The sequence below is a fragment of the Vigna umbellata genome, chromosome 2 (genome assembly GCF_029865625.1).
Source record: "Vigna umbellata cultivar VRB3 chromosome 2, Vumbellata_1.0, whole genome shotgun sequence".
In the NCBI taxonomy this organism is placed as follows: domain Eukaryota; kingdom Viridiplantae; phylum Streptophyta; class Magnoliopsida; order Fabales; family Fabaceae; genus Vigna; species Vigna umbellata.
The window spans coordinates 9,092,242-9,105,148 of NC_142166.1; the positions used below are offsets into that span (position 1 = coordinate 9,092,242).

Genomic DNA, 12,907 nt, shown 5'->3' on the forward strand with positions numbered 1-12,907 from the left:
CGTTAAAATTTTTCTTTGATCCGAGGGGAGGGAGGAACTTGAAGAATTAAGATTGGTTTGGCTTTGGCTTCAGATATGGGAATTAAGGTTTAGTTTTGACTGTGGGTGATGCTAATTTTGGGCGAGGTGCTTTGGTAGTTGGAATCAGGCATGGGTTGTTTAATTGTGCGAAAGAAAGGGAATGAACTGGGTGCTACTGCTTCCACGTCTCGGAAGTTCTGTAAATCCAAGAAAAGGGCCAATATCAGCGTTTCCCGGAATGATTCTGGAATTCTGTAGTAGTTGAAGGATAAATCAGAGATTGCACATTAAATCTCTTCAAATCCCTTCTTCTCGCGGGTGATCAAAAATTGCTACGTTCCGTCAATCGCAGCAATTCATTGCTCATATTTCTACTGAAGTGAACACAAAAGTTATTGCATTTCCTCGCTCACAAATTGGTGTGAACAGTGAGATAACACAGCATAAGAGAGGTTGTTTATCATACTAAAATAAATATAAAACTTACATGAACAAATTTGAAATTATAAATATTTCAATGAAAAAAAAACAGAAAAACATACTCATTTCTGTATTATTATATTTATTAGTTACTTCAATAAATACTTTTACATTTGATGGGGAGTGACCATCATCAATTTTTAAGCATGAAATAGTTTGATCTATCCTTTTACTTCTTGAGTGATTTGTTTTAGCTAAATTTACAAAAGGTTGACTATGACTTTCGAATTGGATAAACCAAACACTGTTTGGGTCCGATATAATTTTTTTAATTTTAATTGAAGTTATACTAATTTGATATAATTTTAGTGTATAAACTGAACAATTTAGTACGATTTCTAAAAGTATGCACAGGAAATAGTGTACATTCTGTGTTTTTCTGTTTTCACCATTTCCTATGTAAACTTGTAAATGCAGGAAATTGAAAATGAAAACAAATTTCTGAAACCAAATACCCCTTTGGTTCCTTTGAAAATTAATCTTCTACATATGTGAATACATCTCCTTTCCCCCATATGTGATTTCTTCAGATTTTTATGAATCTAAAGTGTAAATTGTATCTTACACAGGAATCAATATTACAGGAATCAATATTACAAAATGTTGATGAGCAAACTGTTCTTAGTTTTAATGGTTGTAGAGTAACTGATCAGTCATTTGTGTTTGGGTTTCCCATGGCATTATTATCTCTAGTCCCAAAGCCTGCAATGGCAGAAGAGCCAATTGTTTATATGGAAACTAGTTCAACTCGTTTATGCTCTTGTGAGGGCTTGGAGGAGCTTGAGGTTAGCCTCCTTTTATTCCTCAAAATTCAGAAAATGTTAGATTGTTCAATAAAAACATGCATTATAAATTATAGATTTTAATGGAAATTTAAGAGTAAATCTAAGTCTATATTGGATAAAAATAGAAAAGTAGAACACTATATAAAGATCAAAGACTCGTTAATTTATTGTTTTAATTACGATTGAAAAACACTACTCGTGATATTAATTGATTAAAAATGCTTCCGTAAGAAGAGAAAGGTATATCCATATGAAAGGGATTCATCCTTAAAGAAAGATAATTAGGAATCAAAACATAGCCTAAATTCTACATTAAATAAAATCTCATATTTTTCGAACTTATTTTGATATTCCGCCTTACCATCCTGTGACTATTATTTTTTTCTCTCTAATATAAATGAAGTCAACTTAAAGTCTTGAACTTATAATCTTATTATTTTGTATCGTAATGTTACAATCTTATTTATTACGTTCGAGATCAATACCACTTAGTTTGTCTTCTGTTATGATATTCTCTTGTAATTTATCCATACGTTTTTTCTTCACTGATCCAATCTTCAAGTTCATTGTCGTTTGTTATTATGATAAGTTTTTCCTTTTTATTCACCTTAATGGTTACATTTCTTCAACTTATTAAACAAACAAAAAACAATATAAGTACATTAACATTTATGATTAACTTAATTTCATAAGTTTTAAAATTTAAACAAGGATATTTTTTTACTTTTTCTTGTTTGGAGTTCTCTTTTCAAGAATTAAATATTTATGTTTATCCATATGAAAAAATATTTGGTAGAATTTTCAGTAATCAACTCATTATTTGATTTATTATCAAATAAATATATATATGATTATAAATATTGTCTTTCTCCTATTTAACCTTTACTTCAACTAAATCGAGGATTATATTTAACAAAGAAAAAACGATTTAATCTTTTTTGGTCTAAGTGATTTTTTTCCTTCATTATGTACTTGATCAAATGTGTTGTAATTTCTTTCACCCAATAACACTACAAGCTAGACAAGAAATCATTGTTAGATGCTGTTATCTTTTACAGTCTGTCCACCATAACTATCTTGCTCAAGAGTTGTAATTTCAAATAAAAAGCCTACATAAATAAATGTGAAATAATTCTACTTTAAGAAATCTTGACAAATAATTAAAAGTTATACCATGATTCTTCTTATCTCTAATGTTTATCGTCATGTTTCTAAAAACAAATCCTTAAGCTTTCTTGAGTATCAAGTTGAAATCTAATCTTTCTATTTTGAATTAATTTACCAACGGTCTCATAAAACTCACTATTGAAGTTTTTGTCACAAATAAATATGATAAAAATAAAAAATAAGTATTAAAGATCATTATAAGTTACAATATAAAAATTTATAGTTATATAACTGCTTAGGATTAAGGTAGTAAGCAACATGAAAATGCCTGTGTAATTGCAAATTCCAACGAGTATAAATTATTGAGAGTCTTGGATTTTGAAATTTACAACTATTTGTTCTTTACTTCTATCGATAACTTCAAAAATATATGAATATATGGCATGATAGGTTTTGAATCTCCATCTACACACTGTAAACTAAAAACAAACTTTATGTATTGTGATATATCACTTATCTTCATTAAAGTAGCAATCAATGATAAAAAAAACATGAAATGGTATATTGGTCATATATTACACAAAAGAAAGAAATATTCTCAAATTCTAACAGGATTTCATGTATTTACCACTGTGATATCCTAGATAGACATTGAGGACAACGAGATAATGTTCCTAATGAGTGTGTTAGACAAAAGAATTAGAAAGAGAGAAACGTGAGGGAAAAGTACTAGTATACAAAATGATCCCTGGATAATATATTCAAATAAAATCATAACTGTAAAACAACCTAAAAATTTCTGAAGGTTTGAGTTGAATGTGGGAACTAAAGATCTAGAAGAAGAATCCCGACATTTCTGAAAAGGATCAGTCAATTTTAACTGATGAGTAGATTAGTTTTATGAACCAGAAGCATGAATAGAAACCAATTGTACCAGTGACCACGAAGAATCCATAGGAAAGAAGCAGCATGTATCCAAAATACAAGACTCCAGATACTGGTTTTGTGATCTCAAGCTTTGTGAAAAAGTAAAATGCAGCATAGAGGAAAAGGTAGAGTGCAGAGGAACCAGAAGTGAGATATGACCTCCACCACCAACGGTAGTCCTCACCACACAGCTGGAAGTAGCAGAGAACTATTGTGATCTCAGCACAAGTAACAATGAGGATGATGAACACAATGAACAGGAAACCAAATATGTAATAAAACTGATGTAACCAGATTGATGTGAGAATGAAGAAAAGCTCAATGAAGACAGCACCAAACGGAAGCACGCCTCCTATCAGAACAGAAAACGTTGGATTCATGTACCAAGGCTGATCTGGGATCTGCCTAGCAATCTTGTTTGTCTTCACAGGATCCTCAGCCATTGGCATTTTAGAGCCAAAGTGACCACCAAGAAACACCAGTGGAACTGAGATTCCAAACCATAAGAAAACAAGAGCAAACATTGTACCAAACGGGACAGCCCCAGAAGATTTCTGGCCCCAGATTAGAGCGTTTAACACAAAGAAAATTGAAAAAGCAGTGGCAGGAAACATAAAAGCTGTCTTGAGAGCAATTTTCTTCCATTGTGGTCCCTTGAACATTTTATAAAGACGAGCTGAAGAATAGCCTCCACCCAGTCCCATAAGCACCCAGAGCAAGAGCATTGCAGTCATCAACCCCCCTCTGTTTGAGGGAGACAAGAATCCAAGTGCCGCAAACATCATTGTCACAAGAATCATTCCGAAAAATTGAACACCTGTTCCAACATATACACATAGTAGATCTGAATTGGGAGGAGGCCTGAAAACATCCCCATGAACAAGCTTCCACCCTGACTCTTCCTGAGCTTCTTCCTGTGTCTCTAATTGATTGTACTTTGAGATGTCTCTGTAAAGTGTCCTCAACATTATCATAGCCACCATACCCGAGAGGAAAAGTACAATCATCAAAGAATTAACAATTGAAAACCAATGAATTTGATCATCGGCCATCAGTAAATAGGAATCCCAGCGAGATGCCCACTTCAAATTACTTTCCTGCAAAGATTTCAACAACAAATGAACATCCAAACTCAATTCTTGCATGCACCCTTTTTTCATTACCATGAACAGTGCAACTAACCTGGAACTCAACATCATAGGTAAAAATAATCTCTTTTTTGTCTTCAACCTCTTGAGGAGGCTCAGAGCCTGAGACTAACCTTTTTGCATGAGGATCACATGTAGTTAAGCGCGTGTCATTTTCCCACTCACCTTCGTATGCATGCTTTACACTGATTCATAGGAGTGATTTCAACTCACAATTTCAAAAATGAATGTTTTGTTTTTGTTTCAAATGGTTGGGTAAGAAACAGTAAAAGTAACTTTTGTTTTCAATTTGTCCAGAGAAAAATTGTTTCCTAAAATCAAAGGATGGATAAAACCAAGGAAAGAGATATAATACAACCTGAAAGGCTTAACCTCAAAGCCTACTATCCTGGACATCTCTGTCAGTGGATCTCTGTGATACTTAACTATGAATGTTAAATGGTTGTGGACAAAATGCTTTTCATCCTTGTTCTGTCAACATTTTTGTTTGAAATGTCAAAATAAAATACAAACCATTGACAAAAACAAAGGTGATTAAAAACTAGCACTTACTCCTGCATACTGCCCTTTAAGGCCAACGAGGAAGCCATGCAGATAAACCAAGGATGATTCGTGGTCAGGTCGTCTCAGTGGGACAACCAAAGGAAGATTGTCTAAAATCCTGCAACATTGAAAAGTATACAAGAAAATAGAATTTTTTGTCAGGTAAAAGAGCTAAGCAAAGTATAGCGTCATTAGTGACTCACATGTTCACTCGATATTCATCATCTATCTTTTCCTTGAACTCGTTGGCTGAATTTTTGTCGAGAATTAGCCGACAAACAACATTGCACATCTGGGGTTCTCTCATTTTGAACTTGAAGAATCAAACTGTTTCAGTATTTTGTAATTGTACATTCTAAATGTGAGAAGGAAGAATTGATGCAAAAATTAAACCAACCACGTAAGGAGAGTTTTCTATGCGGTCACCCCTAAGCACTTCCCCAAGATTCTCTGCACTGTCAACAATGCGATCGGGATGACAATAAGGCAGTGAATAGTAGGAGTAAGGAAGCTGTGTTTTTGTTGAAGATAGTTTGTTCACTTTCACCCTCAACAGATCCCCCTGTCACCAATGAACAACATAACATGTTTTATGCAAAACCATATTCTGATCGATGAACATTCATTAAATCATGTAAATAAGCTCTGAAATGCCATTTATGGAAAGGAAAATACATCAATCAGGTGCGATGAAAAAGTGCGTGTCTAAATTCCTATATTTATCTCCCTCTTGATAAAACAGAATGGCCGTAAAATATTCATGCACAAGGAATCTCATCATCATTGCAACTAATCAAAATACCATCACGTGAACTGCAAAATTTAGATTCTTCAGTTTTTGGGTAATCGAAAATTATAGAAAAGAAATGTGAATGATATCAAGTGAAAATGACTGCCACAGGAACACGTCCACTTCTGGTTGGAAAGAATTTCATACCCAGATACCACCATAATGCTCGGATCTCACAAACCAACGTTGAATGTTCCAACAAGCAAAAATAAATATCATCATTGGCCAACTTGTAAAACTGATCAAGGATCTTAATTAACAAAGGCTAGGGAAAGAATGAATATACCAGAAATTCAGAAGAAAGTATGAAACTGAAAATTCAACAACGACACAAGCAGTTTTTTTAACGAAAAAAGGTACCTTGTGGAAATCCTCGGGTGCAACACCAGGAAGGTAAAAACAAGTTCCGAAATTGACATGAAAAAGTAACAGCAAACACACAGAGATCCATTGACCCAGATTGCGTGCGAGAAGCTCTCTCGCCATGGTTTCAAAACAACGTACTTTCTCTCTCTATCTCTCTCTATCTCTCTCTCTCCTCTTACCCTCGTTCCTCCTACTAGTTTGCGTTTTAAGTTTTCTTGCTATGTTCGTTACAAAATGATGTTTTAGTTGTTGGACTAAAAGTTATGTGGCCGTTGGTACGTTTTTCTATCATAACGTAACAACTATTCTCGTATCTAAAGGCATAAAATTAACATACATGTTTCTTCATCAGAGTATGCATTGCAATTTTAGTTTCGGGTACGTGGGTGGTAATTTTGTCTTATTCAGAAAAAAAAGAATTTGTCAAAATTTTCCACATAATTTCGAAATAAAATGTGAGGGTTTGTTTGTTTGAAACACTTTGTAATAAACTTCTATCCATTTACTCTTTTACTTGATAGAATATAAGTGGTTGTTGATTGTTCAAACATGATTCACAGTCATGTTTAATATATCTTAATTTCTAAACATATAAATAGGCACTTTGAGAAGGAGTGACCTTCAGATATGATATACTCAATATAAGAACTCACATTTTTATGCAATTAAAGTTATCAAAATGAGAATATAAGCTTTCTTTGAGAGTATGATGGGAATGACTTAGACAACCACTTTGTTTGAACAAAATCCTTTATGATTTTGATTAAGTAACAAGTATAAAATTAAGTTATATACTCACTAGTAAAAAAACTAGTCTTTTAACGTGTTTAATACGCTTCAGTTTTCATAAAATCGAAGTATATTAAAATGCGGTGGCAATTTTGTAATTAAGAGAAACTTATACGCCTCGGTTCAATAAAAACTGAAACCTATCCTTTCTACTGACTCCGTTATTTATGAAACCGAAGCATTAAAGCCCTCTCCACTAAAGTCTATTGCTTCGGTCTTTATCCACCTGATTTCATTAGACATTTATGACTCGGTTTGCCTCTAACCGAGGCATACTGAAGCCACTAAAATTCTGAATCTTAACCAGCATTTTCTTATACTACTCCTCCAAACCCTTGGTGCTCCTAACATCAGATCCCACCTTTCTGGTCACCTGCCGAACCTCAAACCCCTCAACACAACTGTCGAACATCCGAGTGGGCCTCTCGTCGCCAACTTCATCTGTCGACGACCCACGAAGCCTGTGGTCGAGTGCGGGAAGGCTGGAGGTCGCGGTACTTGTGCGTGTGCGCGTGCGAGAAGGGCGCGTTGTCGAAGGGAGGGGAAGCTAGAAGGAGGCGACGGAGGGAGGTGGCGGAGGCTAGATCTGGGCGCATGGAGGGGCGGAGGCCAGATCTGGGCAAATGGAGGGGCGATCTGCGCATGGCCGAAGAGGAGGCCGTGGATGACGGAGGGGGAAATGGAGAAGTGCTGGATGAGGGAGGCAAGTGTGCCGCCGAAAGCCCTGGATGACGGCGGGTGGGCTTTAAAGGCGGTGGTGGCGGTGGATGGAGGTTTATGGCACCAAAATCTGCAACCATTAGTTCATCTTTTGAGATAATTGAACGTCCCTCTCCCTCTCCTGCTTTGAGTAATGCTTTTAGTGTTATAATTTACTTAAAAATATGCTTTCTGTTTATTTGGTTGTTGCAATGTGAAGTGAGTCCAGTAATGCCTAAATTGAAACAAAACAAACTCAAAATGGTTGTTCAGTTATTCTGATTCATGAAAGTTCGAAAGCAGCAAGACCCAACCACAAACGCATCTGATTCTTAACGTGTTGGTGTAAAATTAAAAAATAAATAAAACCCTTCTATTGCCTCGGTTAAACTCCAAACCGAGGCATAAGACCCAACCATAAACGCTTCAGTTCTGAATCGAGGCATAAAGTGGTAGACTTTTTACCTCGTCTGTATATGCCTCGGGTGCGGAACCGGTGCCTATAAGCAAAAATGACCGGTTTCGTTTCTCTTGATTGCACTAGTGACTTTATGATTTTAATTAAGTGACAATCAAGTATAAAATAAGGTTATAACACTTTTGGAAATGGCTAGTTATCAGTGGAACATTACCGACGGATTTAATACCTTCGGTAATGTTTTGGTGAAATAAATTACCGATGGGTCTTGGCCGTCCGTAATGTCTTCAATAATTTAGGCACAAAATCACATTATTCTCTCTCAAATTTTCATTTTGCACGAAAACCCTTATTCCCTCAACCCCTTCTTTGATTTTCCTAATCTTAGAACCCTCACACTCATCTTCTCCAAGGGTCGTAGGCGTTGGCTACCAGAGTTTGCGTGCCTCCATTTTCTTTGATCAATTAGGGTGAAAATCAGGTATTCCCTCTCACATTTTGACTTCGCACGAAAACCCTTATTCCCTTCCTTCTCTGATTTCCCCAATTTGAGAACTCTCGTAGTGATCTTCTCTAAGGGTCGTAGGTGTGGGTAGTCGGAGTTCACCTCCCTCCATTGTGCTTCAATCGAGATGTCAGCTCGAGACTCGCCCTCGTAGTGATCTTCTCCAAGGGTCGTAGGTGTGGGTTGCCAGAGTTCGCTCCCTCCATTATGCTTCAACCGCGACATCAAATCGAAAACCGCCATTACAGTTCAATTGCCCCTCCGCAAGCTTCATTGGGCTTAACCTGCAGTTTACAGACTCCCTTTGTCGACACTACACTCACGAGGTAACATCCCTTCATTGGAAATGTGGTGTGGTGTGTGAGAAAGTACAATAGATGTGTTTTGGGGTTTGTCTATGGCATATAATGACTATGTTTTGACGTTTTTATGGATTGAATGAATAGTATTAATATTTAGTTATGTTTTGGGGATGTTTAGGTGTTATATGTGAGACCCTAAAATATTATAATAGATTTTTCTCTTCTCTGCATAACTCAGATAGTAAATGTTTCTTGTTGTATGATAGTGAACACGTGCTTAGGTGTTAACTGTATGAGTACCTTGTAATGATGATCTGTAATAATTGTTCTAGTGATATGATTGATGTATGTTAGCATTGTTGATTGGCTTGTGTTTATGCCTTGCCTAGTGAAAATTGTTGAAATGCATATCGTGACTTTGAAATAGGTGAAGTAGAGTGATGTCTGATCAAAAGGTATAACTCCTAAATTCCTTGTACATTTGATTTTGGAATGAATGGGAAGCTTGGATACAACTTACGTTTTGTCTAGAAATCTCAGACGTTTTGTGTGTGAGTAGGAGAGTTCTCGGTTGTTATATTTAATTGATGGTGTGTGTCAACACTCAATTTTGTCCGGGTTGAAAAAAGAAGTGTTTTTATTGGTTTTTTTTTTTTTTAATTTTATTTTACCTTTTTGTTTTATTCTATTTTTATGTATTTAGATTTTTGCTTTTAATTCAATTTCTACTTTTCTTATCTTCAATTTTGTTTTAATAGAGTTAATAATTAAAAAATTAAAAAATGAAATTAAAACTGAAAATAAATAATAAATAAAATAAAAAAAATTAAAAAAAGGGGGAAAATAGAAAACGTGGGAAATGGGTATGTGAGACGTGTCTGGGGTGAGGGGGACAAGGTGGTTACAAGAGAATATTTTCCAAGATTTTGGGGGAGAGGATTTTTGGTTGGATCAGGGGGAGAAAAAGGGAGAAGGAGGACACACACGGGGACCATCATTTGGAGGAATCATCATCCAGATTCATCATTGGCACCGGCAGAGAAAACGAAAGGTTAGGGGAGGTCACCGGATACAGAGTGATAGCAGCAACCATAGCAGCAGGTAAGTTTCTGTTCACTTGTGCATCCAGATTCATGGTGTATGCTTACTGCTTAAACTCCATTCACCCCATTCTCGCCAGCCCATATACCATCATCACATAATCAATTATCCCCTTCACGCTCATATACACACAACACACTCATCTCTTCCAGTACCAAATTAAAGGAAGTCAATCAACATTAAACCAATCAGAAAACAATAAAAATTAAGGGAGGCAGAGAGGAAAAATGGTGTTGCGGGGGGGCATTTGGCAGTTGAGAAAATACTCGAATGGGGAAGAAGAAGAGTGGCGTTGGTGGCACCGGTGAGGTTAGTGGCGCGAGGGTATTGAGTCCCGGCGGCCTGGAGCTGTTGAGAAGGAATCTGGTGGCCGTGTAGGTGGCCGAGGAGGTGGACGAGTATAGGCACGAGGAGGGACATTATCGTGACAGTGATCGTGTTCGTCGTGGAGGTTTTAGCAATGGTGAGGTTGATGTTGATGGATGATGATAGCACGAGCGGATTGGAGATGAAGACGGAGGAAAACCATCCCTGAGAATCTCTGGTTTTCGAAGAGAGAGAAGTGGAGACGGTGGTGTCTTGGCTGACGGTGGTGCTGGTGGCGCGAGGTGTCGCTGGCGAGGCCAAGGCTTATTCTGGTTGAGGTGACGGTGGCCGGATATGGCAGATGTGGTGGTGAGTTCGTGGTGCAGAGCTTGGGACCTGGGGTCAGAGAAGAAGCAAGCTGGGGAATGGGGAATGAGGATGAACATTCTGAACCCCTAGAAAATTCTAGGTTAGAAATCATTCCACTGGGCCTGGCCCAGAAATGAGCGTACGTCCGGGAGCCTTGGGCCTCTTTTGGAACGCTCGTTCGCCATCTCCCCAACACGAACGCTCGTTATCAAAGTGAACGAGCGCCCGTTAAACTTAAGCATTTTCGACCGTTCGCTCATCCTTTTCCCTAACGAACGTTCGTTATCCAAACGAATGAGCGCTCGTTAGCTAAAGGAATGAGCGTTCGTTAACCTTAAGCCTTTACGTCCGTTCGTCCTTAAGCTTCCATTTTTGAACGTCCGTTCGTCATTCCAATAACGAACGTTCGTCCTTAAGCTTCCATTTTTGAACGTCTGTTCGTCATTCCAATAACGAACGTTCGTCCTTAAGCTTCCATTTTTGAACGTCCGTTCGTCATGTCAATAACGAACGTTCGTCCTTAAGCTTCCATTTTTGAACGTTCGTTCGTCATTTCAATAACAAACGTTCGTCCTTAAGCTTCCATATCTGAACGTCCGTTCGTCATGTCAATAACGAACGTTCGTCCTTAAGCTTCCATTTTTGAATGACCGTTCGTCATGTCAATAACGAACGTTCGTCCTTAAGCTTCCATTTTTGAACGACCGTTCGTCCTGTCAATAATGAACGTTCGTCCTTATGGTTCCATTTTTGAACGTCCGTTTGTAGTTTCAAACAATGAGCGTTCGTCTTTAAGCTTCCATTGTTGAACGTTCGTTCGTCATTCAATAACGAGCGTTCGTCACAGCTTCAATTTCTCAACGTCCGTTCGTCATCTCTTCAACGAGCGTTCGTTATTCAGCCTTCGTTCCCAACGTTCGTCCTCTCCCCAACGAACGCTCATCATTCTGAATACTGTCCCCAACGTTCGTCCAGCCTTTCCCATTTCTTTTTTTTGTTTATTTGTTTTTCTTTATTGTCTTATTTTATTTTGTTCTATTTATTTATTTTAGACATTCACTTATCCTAAAATATATATTTAATAATACAATATTGATAGTTTAAATAAAAAAATTAATTACAAGAAAAGTTTTAAAGGTTTAAAGCGCACGTGTGACCGCTCGCGTCGTCCTTGTGCTAAAAACCTTTTCTTCTTTTCTTAAATAAAATTACAAAAATACGTTTTAAAGGTTTAAGTACACGTGTGACCGCTCGCGTCGTCCTTGTGCTAAAAAACCTCTTCTTCTTCCTTAAATAAATTTACAAAAATATGTTTTAAAGGTTTAAGCACACGTGTGACCGCTCGCGTCGTCCTTGTGCTAAAAACTTTTTTCTTCTGTTCTTAAATAAAATTTCAAAAATACGTTTAAAGGTTGAACACTCGTGTGATCGTTCGCATCGTCCTAGTGTTCAATACCTTTCTCTCTTATTTATGTAATATTAAACGAGAGTATGAGTGCTCGTGCGATCGTCCGCATCAGCCTAACACTCAATACTCTCAAATCTTCCTAAATAAGTAAATAACGGTATGAGTGCTCGTGCGATCGTCCGCATCAGCCTAGCACTCAATACTCTCAAGTCTTCCTAAATAAGTAGATAACGGTATGAGTGCTCGTGTGATCGTTCGCATCGGCCTAGTGCTTAATATCGTTATCTCTCTGTTCATAAATAATTAAAAATATTTAAATATCATTTTAAAGATATGAGTACTCGTGCGACCGTTCGCGTCGGCCTAGTACTCATTACCTTCTTTTTCTCAAAAATATTAAAAACATAAAAATCTCCAAAAATTAAAAACATCTGCTTTTCCAAACAACAAACAATCTTTTAGCTAGAACTACGTAACCCTGATTTCTCATTTTGAATGAGAATACGTAGGAGCAAGGTCAATCCTTGTCGGGCCCAAAAAAGCTAAAAAATATATTTTGTTTATTTTTATTTTTATTTTAGGGATAGTTAAACATTTTGAAACCCACATCAAATTCGCGTATTTAGTTAAAGGTACTGCCTTAGGGCAGGCGTTGTAGGGTGCTAATACCTTCCCTACACGTAACCGACTCCCGAACCCAGAATCTGGTTTTCGTGGACCGTGCTTTATCATTTTGAGGTTTTTCCATAGTTTTCCATAATAAACTATGGTGGCGACTCCAAATCTCTTTTTAAAACCCGTTTTCTATTTGGATCGTCGTCCCGTCGCGATTCCGGTTGCGAC

At 37.1% G+C, this 12,907-nt stretch overlaps 1 protein-coding gene across 1 annotated transcript; it reads right to left on the bottom strand.

Moving 5' to 3' along the window:
* Positions 1-2,961: 2,961 nt before the first annotated feature.
* On the bottom strand, positions 2,962-6,358 carry LOC124845169 (transmembrane 9 superfamily member 10-like). The gene is made up of 7 exons (XM_047322235.2): positions 6,162-6,358; positions 5,409-5,573; positions 5,215-5,324; positions 5,021-5,129; positions 4,827-4,939; positions 4,503-4,653; positions 2,962-4,417 (listed from the first exon to the last, which is right to left on the bottom strand). Exons 1-7 carry the CDS (start codon positions 6,285-6,287, stop codon positions 3,260-3,262), a joined length of 1,932 nt encoding a protein of 643 aa, XP_047178191.1. The 5' UTR covers positions 6,288-6,358; the 3' UTR covers positions 2,962-3,259.
* Positions 6,359-12,907: the final 6,549 nt, after the last annotated feature.